Source organism: Mixophyes fleayi, chromosome 6, assembly GCF_038048845.1.
Source record: "Mixophyes fleayi isolate aMixFle1 chromosome 6, aMixFle1.hap1, whole genome shotgun sequence".
Lineage (NCBI taxonomy): Eukaryota > Metazoa > Chordata > Amphibia > Anura > Limnodynastidae > Mixophyes > Mixophyes fleayi.
The window spans coordinates 226,173,747-226,193,760 of record NC_134407.1 but is presented as its reverse complement, the minus strand read 5'-3'; the positions used below and the strand labels follow the sequence as shown (position 1 = coordinate 226,193,760).

The window sequence follows — 20,014 nt, the reverse complement described above, 5'->3', positions numbered from 1 at the left end:
TATCAATATCATCAATAATAACCAAAACAGACCTCTCTAATTTTTAGTGGTTCTGTGATATCCCAGAACATCTCAACTGCATGAGAGGAGGCTGATCAGCTGGGATAAGTTTGAATGAAGGGAAATAAGGACACAGGAAAATGTAATATTTTCTTAAATATCATACTTACAGGAGTCATATCTTGCATGTAAATCACTGGAAACTCGTGACCTGTTGTGTGGAGGTAATATAATCTTTGTAGGACATGCTGGTTAGGCCATTATGAAGAATCTCTTAGTCGAAAAAGTCTTTTGAAAAGAGGGTTATAAATGAATTTACACAGTGGAAGGAGGGCTGTCGGCACCTGAAGCATGTTTAAAATGTCCTGTAAATCTAACAGATTTGTTCACTTTTGGAAGTCCATTTCATATTGAGAAGTGTTTCATTGAATTCATGCTCTCGCAGCACACAGAAATCTGATCATTTGTGAGTTTACCATTTTTCTGTTGTTTACACCTTTTTATTTTACAAGAAACTATTATATAATATATATGTCATTTTTGTTAATTGTTTTACATATTAAGCATTGTGGATTTATTTTCCATATTAAATCACATTTAATAAGTTCATGTCTCTGTGTTCTGACGAATTCACGTGTCAGGCTTGGTATTAGAACGCTACATAGCTGAAACAGAGGAGATCGTTTGGTTTATGATAACTCTGGGTCAGGGGAGATCTTTTGTGTTATGAGAACTGATTAAAGTGAGTTGTAAAACATTAGTTTAGATCAAAGGAGAACCAAAGGGTACCTGAGTAAGAGTGTCAGCTCTTCAGGAAAACCTTGGTGGGGGCATAATTGAGAAGACAACAGTCAGTTTTAATAATTTTTAAACAGACCAGGTGGTGTTTTTTTTTTATTAACCCTTTGTCGCACACGTCATGCATGCTCAGGTGACTGCTGGATTGTGACACTAACATAAAGATATGTTCACGCAGTGTGGCCATTAGAATATCTAACATGTAACACTGAGCTGGATGTATTGGCTATATGTAAATGGTAGGATGCTATCATAAGGGAAAAGAGGGTATAGAAGCCTACAGCCTTTAATTCCCTTCTTGGGAAGATTGGGAATCTGTGCCGGGATTATCCCTTCGTAGCCGATTCATCAGGTCTCAGTCGTCCACACTGATTGGGATCTCCCTCTGACGACACCGCCAGTACACCAGAAGTCAGAGAAACGCGTAAGGTAAGCATTGGGCAGCTGGGAGGTTTACCCATTATTGCAATAACCCTATATTGATGCTCGACTATTGGACACTACCAAACAATGTTGAAAATATCATTATTCAAAGGAACAGAACATCTTACTGAGAACAGTAAGATGGGAATCAATCCAGAAGGGAGATCTTTACTCATTACAACATGCCCGTTATATTGTACTCAGGTCTTAACAATAGAAGATCACTAATTGAGTCTTACACCAGCTGGGCATTACGGCACACATAATAAAGGTAACCAGATAATAGAACTGAATGCGGGTGTCTTGGGAAAGGGGGCAGCGAGTTCTGATGAAAATATAAACCTGTGTCCCAGATATTTGTGCAGTTCGGACAGAAAACTTTAAATTGTGTAATATAAAGACTCAAAAGTTCTCAGATCGAATATAAAAACCAGCCGGCAGCAACAAGTTTATAGACTGATATATACTGATAACTGCTGAATAATAAATACTGAAATATATAAATAATACATAATACTCAGTGGGTACGAGCTGTATTAATTGATGGGATACCTCCCTTTATTATATGTGATTTTTTAAGAATTGTATTTGGTGATTAATTTTACAGAAAAAGTGATTATTTTACTAGGTAACTGGATAAGATTCAGTCCTTCTTATTAGTCCTCTGATTGTCTTATTCATATACTAATTCTATTAGGGGAACAGCTAAATCCCATTCACAGCTGCTTTTCTCAAAATATCAGTATAAGTCAGCACCAGCTTGTAGGTTTTCTGATATTCTCTGATTGGGATCTCACCTGGGAACAGAAACGGATGAATGTATGCAGCACCTTTTACTGAAAGATTAATGTCTTTATTAAGTCAATATGATTTATTTCTTGCAATGTTATGTCGAATAATTCATTTCATTAAATGATTTTATAATACATCTTGGGATATGATTACAAATTAAGAGGGGACACAAAAAGTACAGGAGGAAATCATCATAATCAACATTTATTTATATAGCTCCAGCAAATTCCATATCGCTTTACAATTGGGGACAAACACAGTAATAAACAATACTGGGTAATACAGACAGAGAGGTAAGAGGGCCCTGCTCACAAGCTTACAATATTTGGGTCAATGGAAGTCTGATACATGAGGTTAAATCTATATATGGTATATTGGTCCAGTCAGGTTGCAAACGTAAAAAGTGATTTGTATGCTATATGATGATCAGTCACACAGCAATGTTGGTCAGGGGGTCAGAGGGCTGTTTTCTTGTGTGAATTGTGTAGAGGGTGGTAATAGGGTAACCTAGTGAGGTTAAGATGGTAGTTAAGGAATATTATAAGCTTTTCTGAAGAGGTGGGTTTTCAGAGAGCATTTGAAGGTTTGTAGACCAGAGGGGAGTCTTATTCTATGAGGGAGGGAATTCCATAGAGTGGGTGCAGCCCGAAAAAAGTCCTGTAACCGGGAATGAGCGGATGTAATGAGGGTGGATGAGAGACGAAGATCTTGTGCAGAACGGAGGTGTCGAGTTGGGAGATATTTTGAGACAAGAGAGGAGATGTATGTTGGTTCAGTTTTGTTGATGGCCTTGTATGTTAGTAGAAGTATTTTATATTGGATTTGGTAAAAAACAGGCAACCAGTATAGAGAGGATATCAGGGAGGTATTAATGAAAATGCACGAATATCAGGTTATAAATATATGTAACAGTGTAATTATGTAAGGCAGGGATTCCCAAAGTGTGCGCTGTCACAGGGGTGCCGCGATCGCCCTCCGAAAAAAAAAAAAAGAAGAACTTACCAATCCAGCGCCAGATCCTCCTCACTGTTCTCACTGACTGCCGGGCGTGACGTCATCACGTCCAACAGTGTCAGTGAGGAGCAGAAGCAGAGAGAAGACATCAGAAAAGAAAACAGTAAAAAATGAGGAAGAAGGTAAGTAAAGGAATGGAGAGTGGAGGTGGGCACAGAGAGAGAGAGACGCTGAAGGATGGGAGGGGGACACAGAGAGAGAGACGCTGAAGGATGGGAGGGGGACACAGAGAGAGAGAGAGAGAGATGCTGAAGGAGGGGAGGGGGACACAGAGAGAGAGACACTGAAGGAGGGGAGGGGGACACAGAAGAGAGAGAGACGCTGAAGGAGGGGGACACAGAGAGAGAGAGTCGCTGAAGGAGAGGAGGGGGACAGAGAGAGAGAGACGCTGAAGGAGGGGAGGGGGACACAGAGAGAGAGAGACGCTGAAGGAGGGGAGGGGGACACAGAAGAGAGAGATGCTGAAGGAGGGGGACACAGAGAGAGAGACGCTGAAGAAGGGGAGGGGGACACAGAGAGAGAGACGCTGAAGGAGGGGAGGGGGACACAGAGAGAGAGACGCTGAAGGAGGGGGACACAGAGAGAGAGAGAGTCACTGAAGGAGAGGAGGGGAACAGAGAGAGAGACGCTGAAGGAGGGTAGGAAGACACAGAGAGAGAGAGACGCTGAAGGAGGGGAGGGGGACACAGAAAAGAGAGACGCTGAAGGAGGGGAGGGGGACACAGAAGAGAGAGACGCTGAAGAAGGGGAGGGGGACACAGAGAGAGAGAGAGACGCTGAAGGAGAGGAGGGGGACAGAGAGAGAGATGCTGAAGGAGAGGAGGGGGACACAGAGAGAGAGACGCTGAAGGAGGGGAGGGGGACACAGAAGAGAGAGAGACGCTGAAGGAGGGGGACACAGAGAGAGAGAGTCGCTGAAGGAGAGGAGGGGGACAGAGAGAGAGAGACGCTGAAGGAGAGGAGGGGGACACAGAGAGAGAGACGCTGAAGGAGGGGAGGGGGACACAGAAGAGAGAGATGCTGAAGGAGGGGGACACAGAGAGAGAGACGCTGAAGGAGGGGAGGGGGACACAGAGAGAGAGACGCTGAAGGAGGGGAGGGAGACACAGAAAAGAGAGAGGCTGAAGGAGGGGAGGGGGACACAGAGAGAGAGACGCTGAAGGAGGGGAGGGAGACACAGAAGAGAGAGACGCTGAAGGAGGGGAGGGGGACACAGAGAGAGAGACGCTGAAGGAGGGGGACACAGAGAGAGAGAGTCACTGAAGGAGAGGAGGGGAACAGAGAGAGAGACGCTGAAGGAGGGTAGGGGACACAGAGAGAGAGAGACGCTGAAGGAGGGGAGGGGGACACAGAAGAGAGAGACGCTGAAGGAGGGGAGGGGGACACAGAAGAGAGAGACGCTGAAGAAGGGGAGGGGGACACAGAGAGAGAGAGAGACGCTGAAGGAGAGGAGGGGGACAGAGAGAGAGAGATGCTGAAGGAGAGGAGGGGGACACAGAGAGAGAGACGCTGAAGGAGGGGAGGGGGACACAGAAGAGAGAGACGCTGAAGGAGGGGAGGGGGATACAGAGAGAGAAAGAGAGATGCTGAAGGAGGGGAGGGGGGCACAGAGAGAGAGAGAGACGCTGAAGGAGAGGAGGGGGACACAGAAGAGAGAGACGCTGAAGGAGGGGAGGGGGACACAGAAGAGAGAGACGCTGAAGGAGGGGAGGGGGACACAGAAGAGAGAGATGCTGAAGGAGGGGGACACAGAGAGAGAGACGCTGAAGGAGGGGAGGGGGACACAGAGAGAGAGACGCTGAAGGAGGGGAGGGGGACACAGAGAGAGAGACGCTGAAGGAGGGGGACACAGAGAGAGAGAGAGTCACTGAAGGAGAGGAGGGGAACAGAGAGAGAGACGCTGAAGGAGGGTAGGGGGACACAGAGAGAGAGAGACGCTGAAGGAGGGGAGGGGGACACAGAAGAGAGAGAAGCTGAAGAAGGGGAGGGGGACACAGAGAGAGAGAGAGACGCTGAAGGAGAGGAGGGGGACAGAGAGAGAGATGCTGAAGGAGGGGGACACAGAGAGAGAGACGCTGAAGGAGGGGAGGGGGACACAGAGAGAGAGACGCTGAAGGAGGGGAGGGAGACACAGAAAAGAGAGAGGCTGAAGGAGGGGAGGGGGACACAGAGAGAGAGACGCTGAAGGAGGGGAGGGAGACACAGAAGAGAGAGACGCTGAAGGAGGGGAGGGGGACACAGAGAGAGAGACGCTGAAGGAGGGGGACACAGAGAGAGAGAGTCACTGAAGGAGAGGAGGGGAACAGAGAGAGAGACGCTGAAGGAGGGTAGGGGGACACAGAGAGAGAGAGACGCTGAAGGAGGGGAGGGGGACACAGAAGAGAGAGACGCTGAAGAAGGGGAGGGGGACACAGAGAGAGAGAGAGATGCTGAAGGAGAGGAGGGGGACAGAGAGAGAGAGATGCTGAAGGAGAGGAGGGGGACACAGAGAGAGAGACGCTGAAGGAGGGGAGGGGGACACAGAAGAGAGAGACGCTGAAGGAGGGGAGGGGGATACAGAGAGAGAAAGAGAGATGCTGAAGGAGGGGAGGGGGGCACAGAGAGAGAGAGAGACGCTGAAGGAGAGGAGGGGGACACAGAAGAGAGAGACGCTGAAGGAGGGGAGGGGGACACAGAAGAGAGAGACGCTGAAGAAGGGGAGGGGGACACAGAGAGAGAGAGAGACGCTGAAGGAGGGGGACAGAGAAGAGAGAGACGCTGAAGGAGGGTAGGGGGACACAGAGAGAGAGAGAGAGAGAGAGACGCTGAATGAGGAGAGGGGGACACATAGAGGGAGACGCTGAAGGAGGGGATGGGGACACAGAGAGAGACGCTGAAGGAGGGGAGGGGGACACAGAGAGAGAGACGCTGAAGGGAGGGGAGGGGGACACAGAAGAGAGAGACGCTGAAGGAAGGGAGGGGGACAGAGAGAGAGAGAGACGCTGAAGGAGGGGAGGGGGACACAGAAGAGAGAGACGCTGAAGGAAGGGAGGGGGACAGAGAGAGAGAGAGAGACGCTGAAGGAGGGGAGGGGGACACAGAAGAGAGAGACGCTGAAGGAGGGGAGGGGGACACAGAAGAGAGAGATGCTGAAGGGGGAGGGGGACACAGAAGAGAGAGACGCTGAAGGAGGGGAGGGGGACACAGAGAGAGACGCTGAAGCAGGGGAGGGGGACAGAGAGAGAGAGACGCTGAAGGAGGGAAGAGGGATACAGAGAGAGAGAGACGCTGAAGGAGGGAAGAGGGATACAGAGAGAGAGAGACACTGAAGGAGGGGAGGGGGACACAGAAGAGAGATAAGCTGAAGGAGGGGAGGGGGACACAGAAGAGAGAGACGCTGAAGGTGGGGAGAGGGACACAGATAGACGCTGAAGGAGAGGAGGGGACAGAGAGAGAGAGATGCTGAAGGAGGGGAGGGGGATACAGAGAGAGAGAGACGCTGAAGGAGGCATAGGCAAACCGAGAGGGGGTTTCCTAGTGCCTGGAAACCCCCCTCCAAGCCTGGGGCACTGTATTATTGAGGTGGCTGGACCCTGCCCCGCTTCACACGGCTCTGCTTTAAAAGGGAAAGCTGCGTGCACCTAACAGTAGTGCACGCAGCATTGTCCATGTATATAATGGGGATAGGAAGAGTTGGAGAGCAGCCAAGCACTGTCTAATATTATAGCCACGCCCCAATGCATGCTGGTCACGCCTGCTGGTGGCGTGGTGTGGAAACTCCCCTCTACAAATCCTGCATTTGCCCCTGGGAGGGGAACACAGAAGAGAGAGACGCTGAAGGAGGGGAGGGGGACACAGAAGAGACAGACGCTGAAGGAGGGGAGGGGGACACAGAGAGAGACGCTGAAGCAGGGGAGGGGGACAGAGAGAGAGAGAGACGCTGAAGGAGGGAAGAGGGATACAGAGAGAGAGAGACACTGAAGGAGGGGAGGGGGACACAGAAGAGAGATAAGCTGAAGGAGGGGAGGGGGACACAGAAGAGAGAGACGCTGAAGGTGGGGAGAGGGACACAGATAGACGCTGAAGGAGAGGAGGGGACAGAGAGAGAGAGATGCTGAAGGAGGGGAGGGGGATACAGAGAGAGAGAGAGACGCTGAAGGAGGCATAGGCAAACCGAGAGGGGGTTTCCTAGTGCCTGGAAACCCCCCTCCAAGCCTGGGGCACTGTATTATTGAGGTGGCTGGACCCTGCCCAGCTTCACACGGCTATGCTTTAAAAGGGAAAGCTGCGTGCACCTAACAGTAGTGCACGCAGCATTGTCCATGTATATAATGGGGATAGGAAGAGTTGGAGAGCAGCCAAGCACTGTCTAATATTATAGCCACGCCCCAATGCATGCTGGTCACGCCTGCTGGTGGCGTGGTGTGGAAACTCCCCTCTACAAATCCTGCATTTGCCCCTGGGAGGGGAACACAGAAGAGAGAGACGCTGAAGGAGGGGAGGGGGACACAGAAGAGACAGACGCTGAAGGAGGGGAGGGGGACACAGAGAGAGAGACGCTGAAGGAGGGGAGGGGGACACAGAGAGAGAGACGCTGAAGGAGGGGAGGGGGACACAGAGAGAGAGACGCTGAAGGAGGGGAGGGGGATACAGAGAGAGAAAGAGAGATGCTGAAGGAGGGGAGGGGGGCACAGAGAGAGAGAGAGACGCTGAAGGAGAGGAGGGGGACACAGAAGAGAGAGACGCTGAAGGAGGGGAGGGGGACACAGAAGAGAGAGACGCTGAAGAAGGGGAGGGGGACACAGAGAGAGAGAGAGACGCTGAAGGAGGGGGACAGAGAAGAGAGAGACGCTGAAGGAGGGTAGGGGGACACAGAGAGAGAGAGAGAGAGAGAGAGAGAGAGACGCTGAATGAGGAGAGGGGGACACATAGAGGGAGACGCTGAAGGAGGGGATGGGGACACAGAGAGAGACGCTGAAGGAGGGGAGGGGGACACAGAGAGAGAGACGCTGAAGGGAGGGGAGGGGGACACAGAAGAGAGAGACGCTGAAGGAAGGGAGGGGGACAGAGAGAGAGAGAGACGCTGAAGGAGGGGAGGGGGACACAGAAGAGAGAGACGCTGAAGGAAGGGAGGGGGACAGAGAGAGAGAGAGAGACGCTGAAGGAGGGGAGGGGGACACAGAAGAGAGAGACGCTGAAGGAGGGGAGGGGGACACAGAAGAGAGAGACGCTGAAGGGGGAGGGGGACACAGAAGAGAGAGACGCTGAAGGAGGGGAGGGGGACACAGAGAGAGACGCTGAAGCAGGGGAGGGGGACAGAGAGAGAGAGACGCTGAAGGAGGGAAGAGGGATACAGAGAGAGAGAGACGCTGAAGGAGGGAAGAGGGATACAGAGAGAGAGAGACACTGAAGGAGGGGAGGGGGACACAGAAGAGAGATAAGCTGAAGGAGGGGAGGGGGACACAGAAGAGAGAGACGCTGAAGGTGGGGAGAGGGACACAGATAGACGCTGAAGGAGAGGAGGGGACAGAGAGAGAGAGATGCTGAAGGAGGGGAGGGGGATACAGAGAGAGAGAGACGCTGAAGGAGGCATAGGCAAACCGAGAGGGGGTTTCCTAGTGCCTGGAAACCCCCCTCCAAGCCTGGGGCACTGTATTATTGAGGTGGCTGGACCCTGCCCCGCTTCACACGGCTCTGCTTTAAAAGGGAAAGCTGCGTGCACCTAACAGTAGTGCACGCAGCATTGTCCATGTATATAATGGGGATAGGAAGAGTTGGAGAGCAGCCAAGCACTGTCTAATATTATAGCCACGCCCCAATGCATGCTGGTCACGCCTGCTGGTGGCGTGGTGTGGAAACTCCCCTCTACAAATCCTGCATTTGCCCCTGGGAGGGGAACACAGAAGAGAGAGACGCTGAAGGAGGGGAGGGGGACACAGAAGAGACAGACGCTGAAGGAGGGGAGGGGGACACAGAGAGAGACGCTGAAGCAGGGGAGGGGGACAGAGAGAGAGAGAGACGCTGAAGGAGGGAAGAGGGATACAGAGAGAGAGAGACACTGAAGGAGGGGAGGGGGACACAGAAGAGAGATAAGCTGAAGGAGGGGAGGGGGACACAGAAGAGAGAGACGCTGAAGGTGGGGAGAGGGACACAGATAGACGCTGAAGGAGGGGAGGGGGATACAGAGAGAGAGAGAGACGCTGAAGGAGGCATAGGCAAACCGAGAGGGGGTTTCCTAGTGCCTGGAAACCCCCCTCCAAGCCTGGGGCACTGTATTATTGAGGTGGCTGGACCCTGCCCAGCTTCACACAGCTATGCTTTAAAAGGGAAAGCTGCGTGCACCTAACAGTAGTGCACGCAGCATTGTCCATGTATATAATGGGGATAGGAAGAGTTGGAGAGCAGCCAAGCACTGTCTAATATTATAGCCACGCCCCAATGCATGCTGGTCACGCCTGCTGGTGGCGTGGTGTGGAAACTCCCCTCTACAAATCCTGCATTTGCCCCTGGGAGGGGAACACAGAAGAGAGAGACGCTGAAGGAGGGGAGGGGGACACAGAAGAGACAGACGCTGAAGGAAGGGAGGGGGACACAGAGAGAGAGACGCTGAAGGAGGGGAGGGGGACACAGAGAGAGAGACGCTGAAGGAGGGGAGGGGGACACAGAGAGAGAGACGCTGAAGGAGGGGAGGGGGACACAGAGAGAGAGAGAGAGACGCTGAAGGAGGGGAGGGGGACACAGAGAGAGAGAGAGAGAGAGAGAGATGCTGAAGGAGGGGAGGGGGACACAGAGAGAGACGCTGAAGGAGGGGAGGGGAACACAGAGAGAGAGACGCTGAAGGAGGGGAGGGGAACACAGAGAGAGACGCTAAAGGAGGGGAGGGGGACACAGAGAGAGAGAGAGAGACGCTGAAGGAGGGGAGGGGGACACAGAGAGAGACGCTGAAGGAGGGGGACACAGAATGAGCTGGCAAACAGGGGGACACAGTGTGTGAGACGGCAAAGAGGGGGACACAGCGTGTGAGATGGCGAAGGGGATACAGAGTGGTATGATGAAGGGGCGCAGTAATATGATGAAGGGGCACAATGTGATGGTGAAGGGGTCTAAATACATCTTACGTCATTTTGACCCAACTACTTAAAAAATGGGACTATCGGTAATTATTTTGGCTTAGGGGTGTCTTGGAAAAATTATGGTGACCCTAAGGATGCCTTGAACTGAGAAAGTTTGGGAACCACTAATGTAAGGGAATGTAGCAGGGCTAGGTGTTCCGCATAGTCTACATACCATTGGTGCCATTTGGTCAGGAGAAAAAGCTGATGTTGAGTACTTGAACCCAATTATTTGTATGTGGTAACTTCTCTGTACTTTTCGACACGACATGAGCAACGTTAAAACAGGCTAAGTATACGGTAGACCCGAAGAGTCTGTGATATACATTATGGATAAGCAAAATGGTCTTAGAGCGACTGTGTATTCTGAGAAGAGGACAAAAATAACTGCTGAGTGTGTGTGTGACTCTTTCCTACTGTTGGTAGCTTAGATCCTGACTTACTTAATAGTTAAAGATTAAATTTGTATTTTAAAATGACAAGAGAACAATCCGACTGTGTTCTCCAACATCCTGATCAGAAGTAATAACAGCACTGCGTTTTTACGTCATTGAAAATGGCAACCGTCATGTAAGGTAAGTGTTACTGTTAGGGTTAGGAATCGTCAGCTGGAATTGCCGTCTTAAAACTTCAAATATGGCGGTCACCATTTTCAATGACGTAAAAACGCAGTGCTGTTATTTCTTCTGATCGGTATGTAGGAGAACACAGTCAAATAGTTCTCATTTCGTTATTCAGGTAAGTCTGCTGTGTATTAATGTTGGTGAACTCACGTTCAGCCATATTTTGTCTATCAAGTAAATGTCGGTGTTATCAGCTCCGATAATTAGCACCCAAACCAATTACAGCCATGCCAGACAAAGGTCAAATACTTGGGGCACTGTCTCACGCAGGGGCTAAGACGTTTGACAACAGACAGGATTAAGGTTATACACTACATCACTGCCGCAAAACCAGCTGCAGATTCGTACTGTTATACCTCACTAAAGCTGCTGGTTGTGCTGCAGGAGCCGTGACGCAGAAACATGGGGACGCTAGTAGGACCGGTACCACACTACAGTGCACAATTGGACACTGTGGTGAGATCTCTCCCTACGTGTTTAAGAAGTATAGCAGCAACATGATGACGTAGTACTGGGACATGATTCAACTGTTTATACACCACACGCGGTATCTACGCTCCTAAGTTCTGCCCAAACTAGGCATGTCTCAACAAGATTTACGAAATGTGCGTCGAGATGCACAAAGGCTGGAAGGAGAGGAGACTGAAGATGAAGGTGAATTTGGCAGCTATACAGATGCGCATGATTGTGTGGAGTATTTGAATCAGACCTTTACCGCAAGATCTGACATTAGGTGACACCCCTTTAAAAAATGTAGACTTTGCATTTTATACGATTGGAAGTTGTCATAGACAGACGGACACAGGAGAATTATGTACTGGTTATACTGTTATACATGACAAAGATGTTATAGAAGCTGAACTCCTTAGTCCACCTCATTCAACCTCAGTGGCTGAACTTTTGGCATTGAGAAGAGCATGTGAGTTGGTAGAGGGTAAATCAGTTTAAAGACTGACTTTAGGTACACCTTGGGGTAGTGCATGACAATGGGGCTCTATGGCGTCTTAGGAATTTTATGACAGCGGCAGGCACATCAGTAGCGCACTCACAACACATAAAAGGACTTCTGACAGCTATACAACTACTTAAGGAACTAGCTATTATCAAGTATAAAGCACACACATATGACAGGGACCCACTTAGTAATGATAAAGCAGATGAGGCTGCTAAGACAGCAACAGGCTCACTCATGAAAACAAATGAAACCAAATTGATAATTTTTGAAGTGCTTGGTGTACAGAAGTTAATAGAAATGTAGGATTTGTGTCCCCTACAGGAGAAGGCCGTCTGGAAGTCCAAGGGATGTGGTCAAGAGTCCGCTGGAAAGATGGACAAGGTAGGTCAGTAGCTCTTTTATCAATAGGGGATACAGGGATTTTTATACAAGGAGTCTATGCCTCATGGTGTCATAAGAAAGATGGCAACACTAGTGTTTCTCCCTACGGATGGCTGGTCTCACCCTGTCTGCTCTCACTGTGCACTCCCTGGTTTACCATTAAACTTGTTCCTACAACTAAGAAGCAGCAGCACCAGTGATTGTCTTCTCTGCGTTTCAGCCTGGGGCATTTCTGCTACACAGTTTCCTTCTCCGTCCCTCCAAATGGACTAGTCCAGAGTAACAGGAAGATCTGTAGAGATAAGCGGCAGCTATGCTGCTACTCAGCCCATCAGTGTCTCTCTGGTCTGCGATGAGCTTTACAGAGTGTTCATTATATTGTGATTTTACCCGGTCCTACACTGTGGAGCTACAATAAATAATAATACTACATGAGCCTCTATTAGATAATTAAGGCCTCTGGTCTACCAGCTATGACTTAGCACTGTAGACGTATCCTACAGCCCAGGCCAAGATCCCCCTAACCCCAATGTCTGACCCCTGTGTTGGATGCAGACGGCCACCTCACCCTCAGGACCAGCAACAACTGCTGACAGCTCTGACATGTGACTCAGATCTATGATCCTCATTGAGGTAAATGGAGACAGAGATACAGAGCTCTAGGTGACCACACAGACCATATGGGACATAACATGGAGGGATAATATATATATATATATAATGAGGTAATAACAGGCAGACAAGAAGTAATGTCACCATATGGGACATAACATGGAGGAATAATATATATATATATATAATGAGGTAATAACAGGCAGCCAAGGATAAGTAATGTGACCACATAGGACATAACATGGAGGAATAATATATATATATATATATATATAATGAGGTAATAACAGGCAGACAAGAAGTAATGCACCATATGGGACATAACATGGGGGAATAATATATATATATATAATGAGGTAATAACAGGCAGACAAGAAGTAATGTCACCATACACAGACATAGAGGACAGATAATAAGGGGACATCAGACAATGTAATGAATGAAGAATAAAGACAGGGACACTCTGCTCAGTCCCCACTTACACTAATAAAGGACTCCAAGTAGAACTACAAGTCCCAGCAGTTGATCAGTATTATTATCTGCCCAGCCTTCCTGCCCCAGTGCGGTCTCTATCATTACCCGGACGAGGAATATGCTGCACGCATGACTTCCGGAATGTGCGGTCCACCAGCTTCCGGCTGCGGTCCAAAGACCGGAAGTGACTTGTTCCATACCAACATCCGGGTGCCCGTGTAGTAGGAGGATTTAAAGAAAAGACTTTGTTGTGTCTGTCAGCTGGTAATTATATTATTGTTATTATACGGGAGAAAATACTGTGGTGTCATCCTGTTATTATTATATAGGGGGGGCAGACTGGTGGTGCCCCCTGTTCTCCTCCCCCCACCTCTGTGTCCCCTGTTCTCCTCTCCCTACCTCTGTGCCCCCTGTTCTCCTCCATCCCTGTGCCCCCTGTTCTCCTCCCCCCTCCATCCCTGTGCCCCCTGTTCTCCTCTCCCTGTGCCCCCTGTTCTCCTCCCCCACCCCTGTGCCCCCTGTTCTCCTCTCCCCTGTGCCCCCTGTTCTCCTCTCCCCCACCCCTGTGCCCCCTGTTCTCCTCCCCCCTGTGCCCCCTGTTCTCCTCTCCCCCACCCCTGTGCCCCCTGTTCTCCTCCCCCCACCCCTGTGCCCCCTGTTCTCCTCCCCCCTGTGCCCCCTGTTCTCCTCTCCCCCACCCCTGTGCCCCCTGTTCTCCTCTCTCCCTGTGCCCCCTGTTCTCCTCCCCCCTGTGCCCCCTGTTCTCCTCTCCCCACCCCTGTGCCCCCTGTTCTCCTCTCCCCACCCCTGTGCCCCCTGTTCTCCTCCTCCCTCTCTCCCTGTGCCCCCTGTTCTCCTCCCCCCTGTGCCCCCTGTTCTCCTCTCCCCTGTGCCCCCTGTTCTCCTCTCCCCCACCCCTGTGCCCCCTGTTCTCCTCCCCCCTGTGCCCCCTGTTCTCCTCTCCCCCACCCCTGTGCCCCTTGTTCTCCTCCCCCACCACTGTGCCCCCTGTTCTCCTCCCCCCTGTGCCCCCTGTTCTCCTCTTTCCCTGTGCCCCCTGTTCTCCTCTCTACCTGTGCCCCCTGTTCTCCTCTCCCCACTCCTGTGCCCCCTGTTCTCCTCTCTCCCTGTGCCCCCTGTTCTCCTCTCCCCACCCATGTGCCCCCTGTTCTCCTCTCCCCACCCCTGTGCCCCCTGTTCTCCTCTCCCCACCTCTGTTCCCCCTGTTCTCCTCTCCCCACCTCTGTGCCCCCTGTTCTCCTCTCTCCCTGTGCCCCCTGTTCTCCTCTCCCCACCTATGTGCCACCTGTTCTCCTCCCCCCACCACTGTGCCCCCTGTTCTCCTCCCCCACCCCTGTGCCCCCTGTTCTCCTCTCCCCACCCATGTGCCCCCTGTTCTCCTCTTCCCCCTCCACCCCTGTGCCCCCTGTTCTCCTCTCCCCACCCATGTGCCCCCTGTTCTCCTCTCCCCACCCCTGTGCCCCCTGTTCTCCTCTCCCCACCTCTGTGCCCCCTGTTCTCCTCTCCCCACCTCTGTGCCCCCTGTTCTCCTCTCCCCCACCCCTGTGCCCCCTGTTCTCCTCTCTCCCTGTGCCCCCTGTTCTCCTCCCCCCACCCCTGTGCCCCCTGTTCTCCTCCTCCACCCCTGTGCCCCCTGTTCTCCTCTCCCCACCCATGTGCCCCCTGTTCTCCTCTTCCCCCTCCACCCCTGTGCTCCCTGTTCTCCTCTCCCCACCCATGTGCCCCCTGTTCTCCTCTTCCCCCTCCACCCCTGTGCCCCCTGTTCTCCTCTCCCCACCCATGTGCTCCCTGTTCTCCTCTCCCCACCCCTGTGCCCCCTTTTCTCCTCTCCCCACCTCTGTGCCCCCTGTTCTCCTCTCCCCCACCCCTGTGCCCCCTGTTCTCCTCTCACCCACCCCTGTGCCCCCTGTTCTCCTCTCCCCACCTATGTGCCCCCTGTTCTCCTCCCCCCACCCCTGTGCCCCCTGTTCTCCTCTCCCCCACCTCTGTGCCCCCTGTTCTCCTCTCCCCCACCTCTGTGCCCCCTGTTCTCCTCTTCCCCCTCCACCCCTGTGCCCCCTGTTCTCCTCTCCCCACCCATGTGCCCCCTGTTCTCCTCTCCCCACCCCTGTGCCCCCTGTTCTCCTATCCCCACCCATGTGCCCCCTGTTCTCCTCTCCCCACCCCTGTGCCCCCTGTTCTCCTCCCCCCACCCCTGTGCCCCCTGTTCTACCCCCTCCATCTCTGTGCTCTCTGTTCTCCTCCCCCCACCCCACCTCTGTGCCCCCTGTTCTCATCTTCCCCCCACCAATGTTCTCCCTGTTCTCCTCCCCCAATCCTGTGCCCCCTGTTCTCTTCTCCCCCCCCCACCCCTGTGCCCCCTGTAAACACATTGATATCAAACAATGTGTAAGACGTTCAACTCAAATACATAATTTATAGTTCTATCATTTGTTCAGCCTATATATCCCAATGCCTACAATTCTCAAGTAACTAGAGTGTTATGTCTAATAATTAGCCCTGAGGCAAAGAATGGTAAGGAGCTAACAGACGATCTTATCCCTCTATAGGTGACGGTTACAGCGATAATAAGCTGCAATTCAGATCATAAGCACAGTTTAAATATGCTGTACATCCACATTACAGCAATAAAGTCCTCGCTGTACATTATAAGGTTCTTCGCCCCTTCTATGGACGATTTCTTCAATTCTGAAGAAACCACCGATAGAAAAACAGGAGAAACGCGTCAGTGGTGGTAGTGTGCATGGACATACATTTCTTTCAGAACACCTGGTTTGTCTGTTTACAGAGTACTTGCAGCGCCTTCTCTGTTCACATGAGATAACAGCGATGACGTCATTGCTGAAATGTGGATGTACAGCATATTTAAACTGTGCTTATGGGGGCATAATTGTGAATCTGAATTGTAGTTTAATATCGCTAGAACTGTCACCTATTTATATATATAATAGAGGTTGTATTTGTAAAAAAGACCCTTCTTGTATATTTTGCATAGTTGACCCTCAAAGACAACTCCAAAGTTGTGTTTAATTTATCGTTTTATAAATGTCTTTATTAATACACAGGATTACACAGTGGTGTAGAAGACATCCGGTTAGTGTCAGACACCCAGCAGCCATCCCTGTGTGTCAGGAGGATTGAGCAGGACCAAGAGCCCCATCACGGTACCTCCACCTCACTCACTGATACATGAGACAGACAATGACCAGAAGATCCTGGAACTGACCAACAAGATCATTCAGCTGCTGACTGGAGAGGTGACTGCTGGGAATGGGACATTATACAGTAACACCAGGGGATGTGTCTGGGTGATGACCATTGTGTGTGTCAGGTTCCTATAAGGTGGATGATGTCACTGTCTATTGCTCCATGCAGGAGGGGGAGTATATATAGAAGGACACAAGGGTCTGTACAAGGACGTGATGATGGAGAATCACCAGCCCCTCACATCACTGGGTAAGAGGACACTTTAGTTTATTCTACGGGAGTGAGCAGTTCAGAGGCCACCTAGATACACATCATCTGATTACCACATATAAACAATGTACTCAGTCACTGTGTGTCTTCTACAGATGGATCCAGTAACAGAAATACCCCAGAGAGATGTCCCTGTCCTATTTATTCACAGGATTGTACAGAGGAAAATCACAGTGTCCCACAGGAGTATAAGGTAGATGGAATTTAGGGTCTCACCGAATGCCAAAATACCAAAGTGACTTTTCACTATATGATCTGTAGAGCAGTTGTGTGGGTCTAATACACTGATATTCTTCTGTTTAACCTCAATTTATGAAATCAGACATTGTTAAAGAGTTATTTTATTGTTTTGTGGGTTATTTAGGATGAAGACCTGACTGATATTAAGGTAGAAGATACAGAGGGAGAAGAAGAGAGGTATGTGAGGGGTGATCAGCAGTGTAAGGAGGAGGAAATCCCTACAGATATCAGCACAGGTCAGTAATAAACACTTATTACAGAAAAGAGTCACATATTCTCCATGTTCAGTCACTACATGTCACGAGTCGCGGCGGTACTCACAGCCGCCGCGGCTCGCTTCCTGCCCGCTCCAGAGTCCCGGCCGTCACCATGACGACCGGGACGTCATTTCCCCTCAACCACCGACCGTTGCCAAGGCAACGGCCGGACGCCTCTTCAGCGCTGCGTCCCGGCGGTGTTGGTTGCCGGGCGCATGCGCGCAACAGATAGCCGGTAGGCTGATCTATAAGGAGGGCTGGATTTACAGCCATTAGCCTGCAACTGTGTAATTCAGGGTCAAGCCCTGATTGGCCCTGCTCTCTCTAAGCAATTAGCCTGCAGGAGTGTATCAACTCCTGATTGGTCTGTGTCAGTATTTAAGGCAGTGAGGTCTGCTCCCTCATTGCCGGTTATAGCTTCTGTGCTCCAGTCTGCTGACCTGCTTGTTCCTGTTCCTGTATTCTGATACCGTTACTGATTTCCCGTGTATGACCTTTGGCTTTGAATTGAACTTCGCTTGTGTATCCTGTGACCCTGATCTCTGGCCTGTTTACCGTTTCTGCTATCTGCCTGTGACCCCTGACCTCAGCTTGTTTACCGATGCTGTTGTCTGCTGCCGGCCCTTGACCTCTGCGTGGACCTCACTCCGCTTGCCTGGGTTCTCCCCAGCCGGTACACACTTCACGACCCTCTGTCAGTCTGCGGCCCAGTCTGTCCCCACCATCAGGGGCTCCAGTGAACACCTGATTGGCAGAGTAGATTCCGGGTTGTGTTGTGCCGGCTGGAGGGGTTTCTAACACTACAACAATCTCTTATTCTACACCCTTCTCTGTCTGTACAAACTAATGAGGAAAAGTATCTGCCCAGTGGGGGAGTCAGGAGCCATCAGCCCCTATTAGACTCCTGCTCTCCTCCTCACATAATATCATTGTGCTACCAGCCCAGAGATCTGCCCAGTCTCCTCCCCACACACTCTGGTGATTCTCATACATCAGGAGCCATCAGCCCCTATTAGACTCCTGCTCTCCTCCTCACATCATATCATTGTGCTACCAGCCCAGAGATCTGACCAGTCTCCTCCCCACACTCTCTGGTGATTCTCATACATCAGGAGCCATCAGCCCCTATTAGACTCATGCTCTCCTCCTCACATCATATCATTGTTCTACCAGCCCAGAGATCTGACCAGTCTCCTCCCCACACACTCTGGTGATTCTCATACATCAGGAGCCATCAGCCCCTATTAGACTCCTGCTCTCCTCCTCACATCATATCATTGTGCTATCAACCCAGAGATCTGACCAGTCTCCTCGCCACACTCTCTGGTGATTCTCATACATCAGGAGCCATCAGCCCCTATTAGACTCATGCTCTCCTCCTCACATCATATCATTGTTCTACCAGCCCAGAGATCTGACCAGTCTCCTCCCCACACACTCTGGTGATTCTCATACATCAGGAGCCATCAGCCCCTATTAGACTCCTGCTCTCCTCCTCACATCATATCATTGTACTACCAGCCCAGAGATCTGACCAGTCTCCTCCCCACACTCTCTGGTGATTCTCATACATCAGGAGCCATCAGCCCCAATTAGACTCCTGCTCTCCTCCTCACATCGTATCATTGTGCTACCAGCCCAGAGATCTGACCAGTCTCCTCCTCTCACTCTGGTGATTCTCATACATCAGGAGCCATCAGCCCCTATTAGACTCCTGCTCTCCTCCTCACATCGTATCATTGTGCTACCAGCCCAGAGATCTGACCAGTCTCCTCCTCTCACTCTGGTGATTCTCATACATCAGGAGCCATCAGCCCCTATTAGACTCATGCTCTCCTCCTCTCATCATATCATTGTACTACCAGCCCAGAGATCTGACCAGTCTCCACCCCACACTCTCTGGTGATTCTCATACATCAGGAGCCATCAGCCCCAATTAGACTCCTGCTCTCCTCCTTACATTGTATCATTGTGCTACCAGCCCAGAGATCTGACCAGTCTCCTCCTCTCACTCTGGTGATTCTCATACATCAGGAGCCATCAGCCCCTATTAGACTCCTGCTCTCCTCCTCACATCATATCATTGTACTACCAGCCCAGAGATCTGACCAGTCTCCTCCCCACACTCTCTGGTGATTCTCATACATCAGGAGCCATCAGCCCCAATTAGACTCCTGCTCTCCTCCTCACATCGTATCATTGTGCTACCAGCCCAGAGATCCCACCAGTCTCCTCCCCACACTCTCTGGTGATTCTCATACATCAGGATCTATCAGCTCCTATTAGACTCCTGCTCTCCTCCTCACATCATATCATTGTGCTACCAGCCCAGAGATCTGACCAGTCTCCTCCCCACACACTCTGGTGATTCTCATACATCAGGAGCCATCAGCCCCTATTAGACTCCTGCTCTCCTCCTCACATCATATCAATGTGCTACCAGCCCAGAGATCTGACCAGTCTCCTCCTCACACTCTCTGGTGATTCTCATACATCAGGAGCCATCAGCCCCTATTAGACTCCTGCTCACCTCCTCACATCATATCATTGTGCTACCAGCCCAGAGATCTGACCAGTCTCCTTCTCACACTCGGGTGATTCTCATACATCAGGAGTCATCAGCTCCTATTAGACTCCTGCTCTCCTCCTCACATCATATCATTGTGCTACCAGCCCAGAGATCTGACCAGTCTCCCCCTCACACTCTGGTGATTCTCATACATCAGGAGCCATCAGCCCCTATTAGACTCCTGCTCTCCTCCTCACATCATATCATTGTGCTACCAGCCCAGAGATCTGACCAGTCTCCTCCTCACACTCTCTGGTGATTCTCATACATCAGGAGCCATCAGCCCC

The 20,014-nt window shown here is 51.0% G+C and overlaps 2 protein-coding genes across 22 annotated transcripts in view; one reads left to right on the top strand and one right to left on the bottom strand.

Annotated features, from left to right (window-relative positions):
* LOC142160072 (uncharacterized) overlaps positions 1–20,014 on the bottom strand; it is a 1,559,230-nt gene that overhangs the window by 536,861 nt on the left and 1,002,355 nt on the right. The gene's annotated exons all lie outside the window — the stretch shown is intronic.
* Positions 1–20,014, top strand: part of LOC142160088 (uncharacterized) — a 101,194-nt gene that overhangs the window by 64,881 nt on the left and 16,299 nt on the right. Inside the window, exons 1-5 of one of the 2 annotated variants that reach the window (XM_075215017.1) lie at positions 13,362–13,427; positions 16,250–16,441; positions 16,560–16,640; positions 16,757–16,854; positions 17,026–17,137. In XM_075215017.1, the coding sequence (XP_075071118.1) occupies positions 16,607–16,640; positions 16,757–16,854; positions 17,026–17,137 (244 nt within the window). In that variant the 5' untranslated portion in view covers positions 13,362–13,427; positions 16,250–16,441; positions 16,560–16,606. Of the gene's footprint in view, positions 1–13,361; positions 13,428–16,249; positions 16,442–16,559; positions 16,641–16,756; positions 16,855–17,025; positions 17,138–20,014 lie in introns of those variants that run through there. The other variant, XM_075215016.1, reaches the window with a different exon arrangement.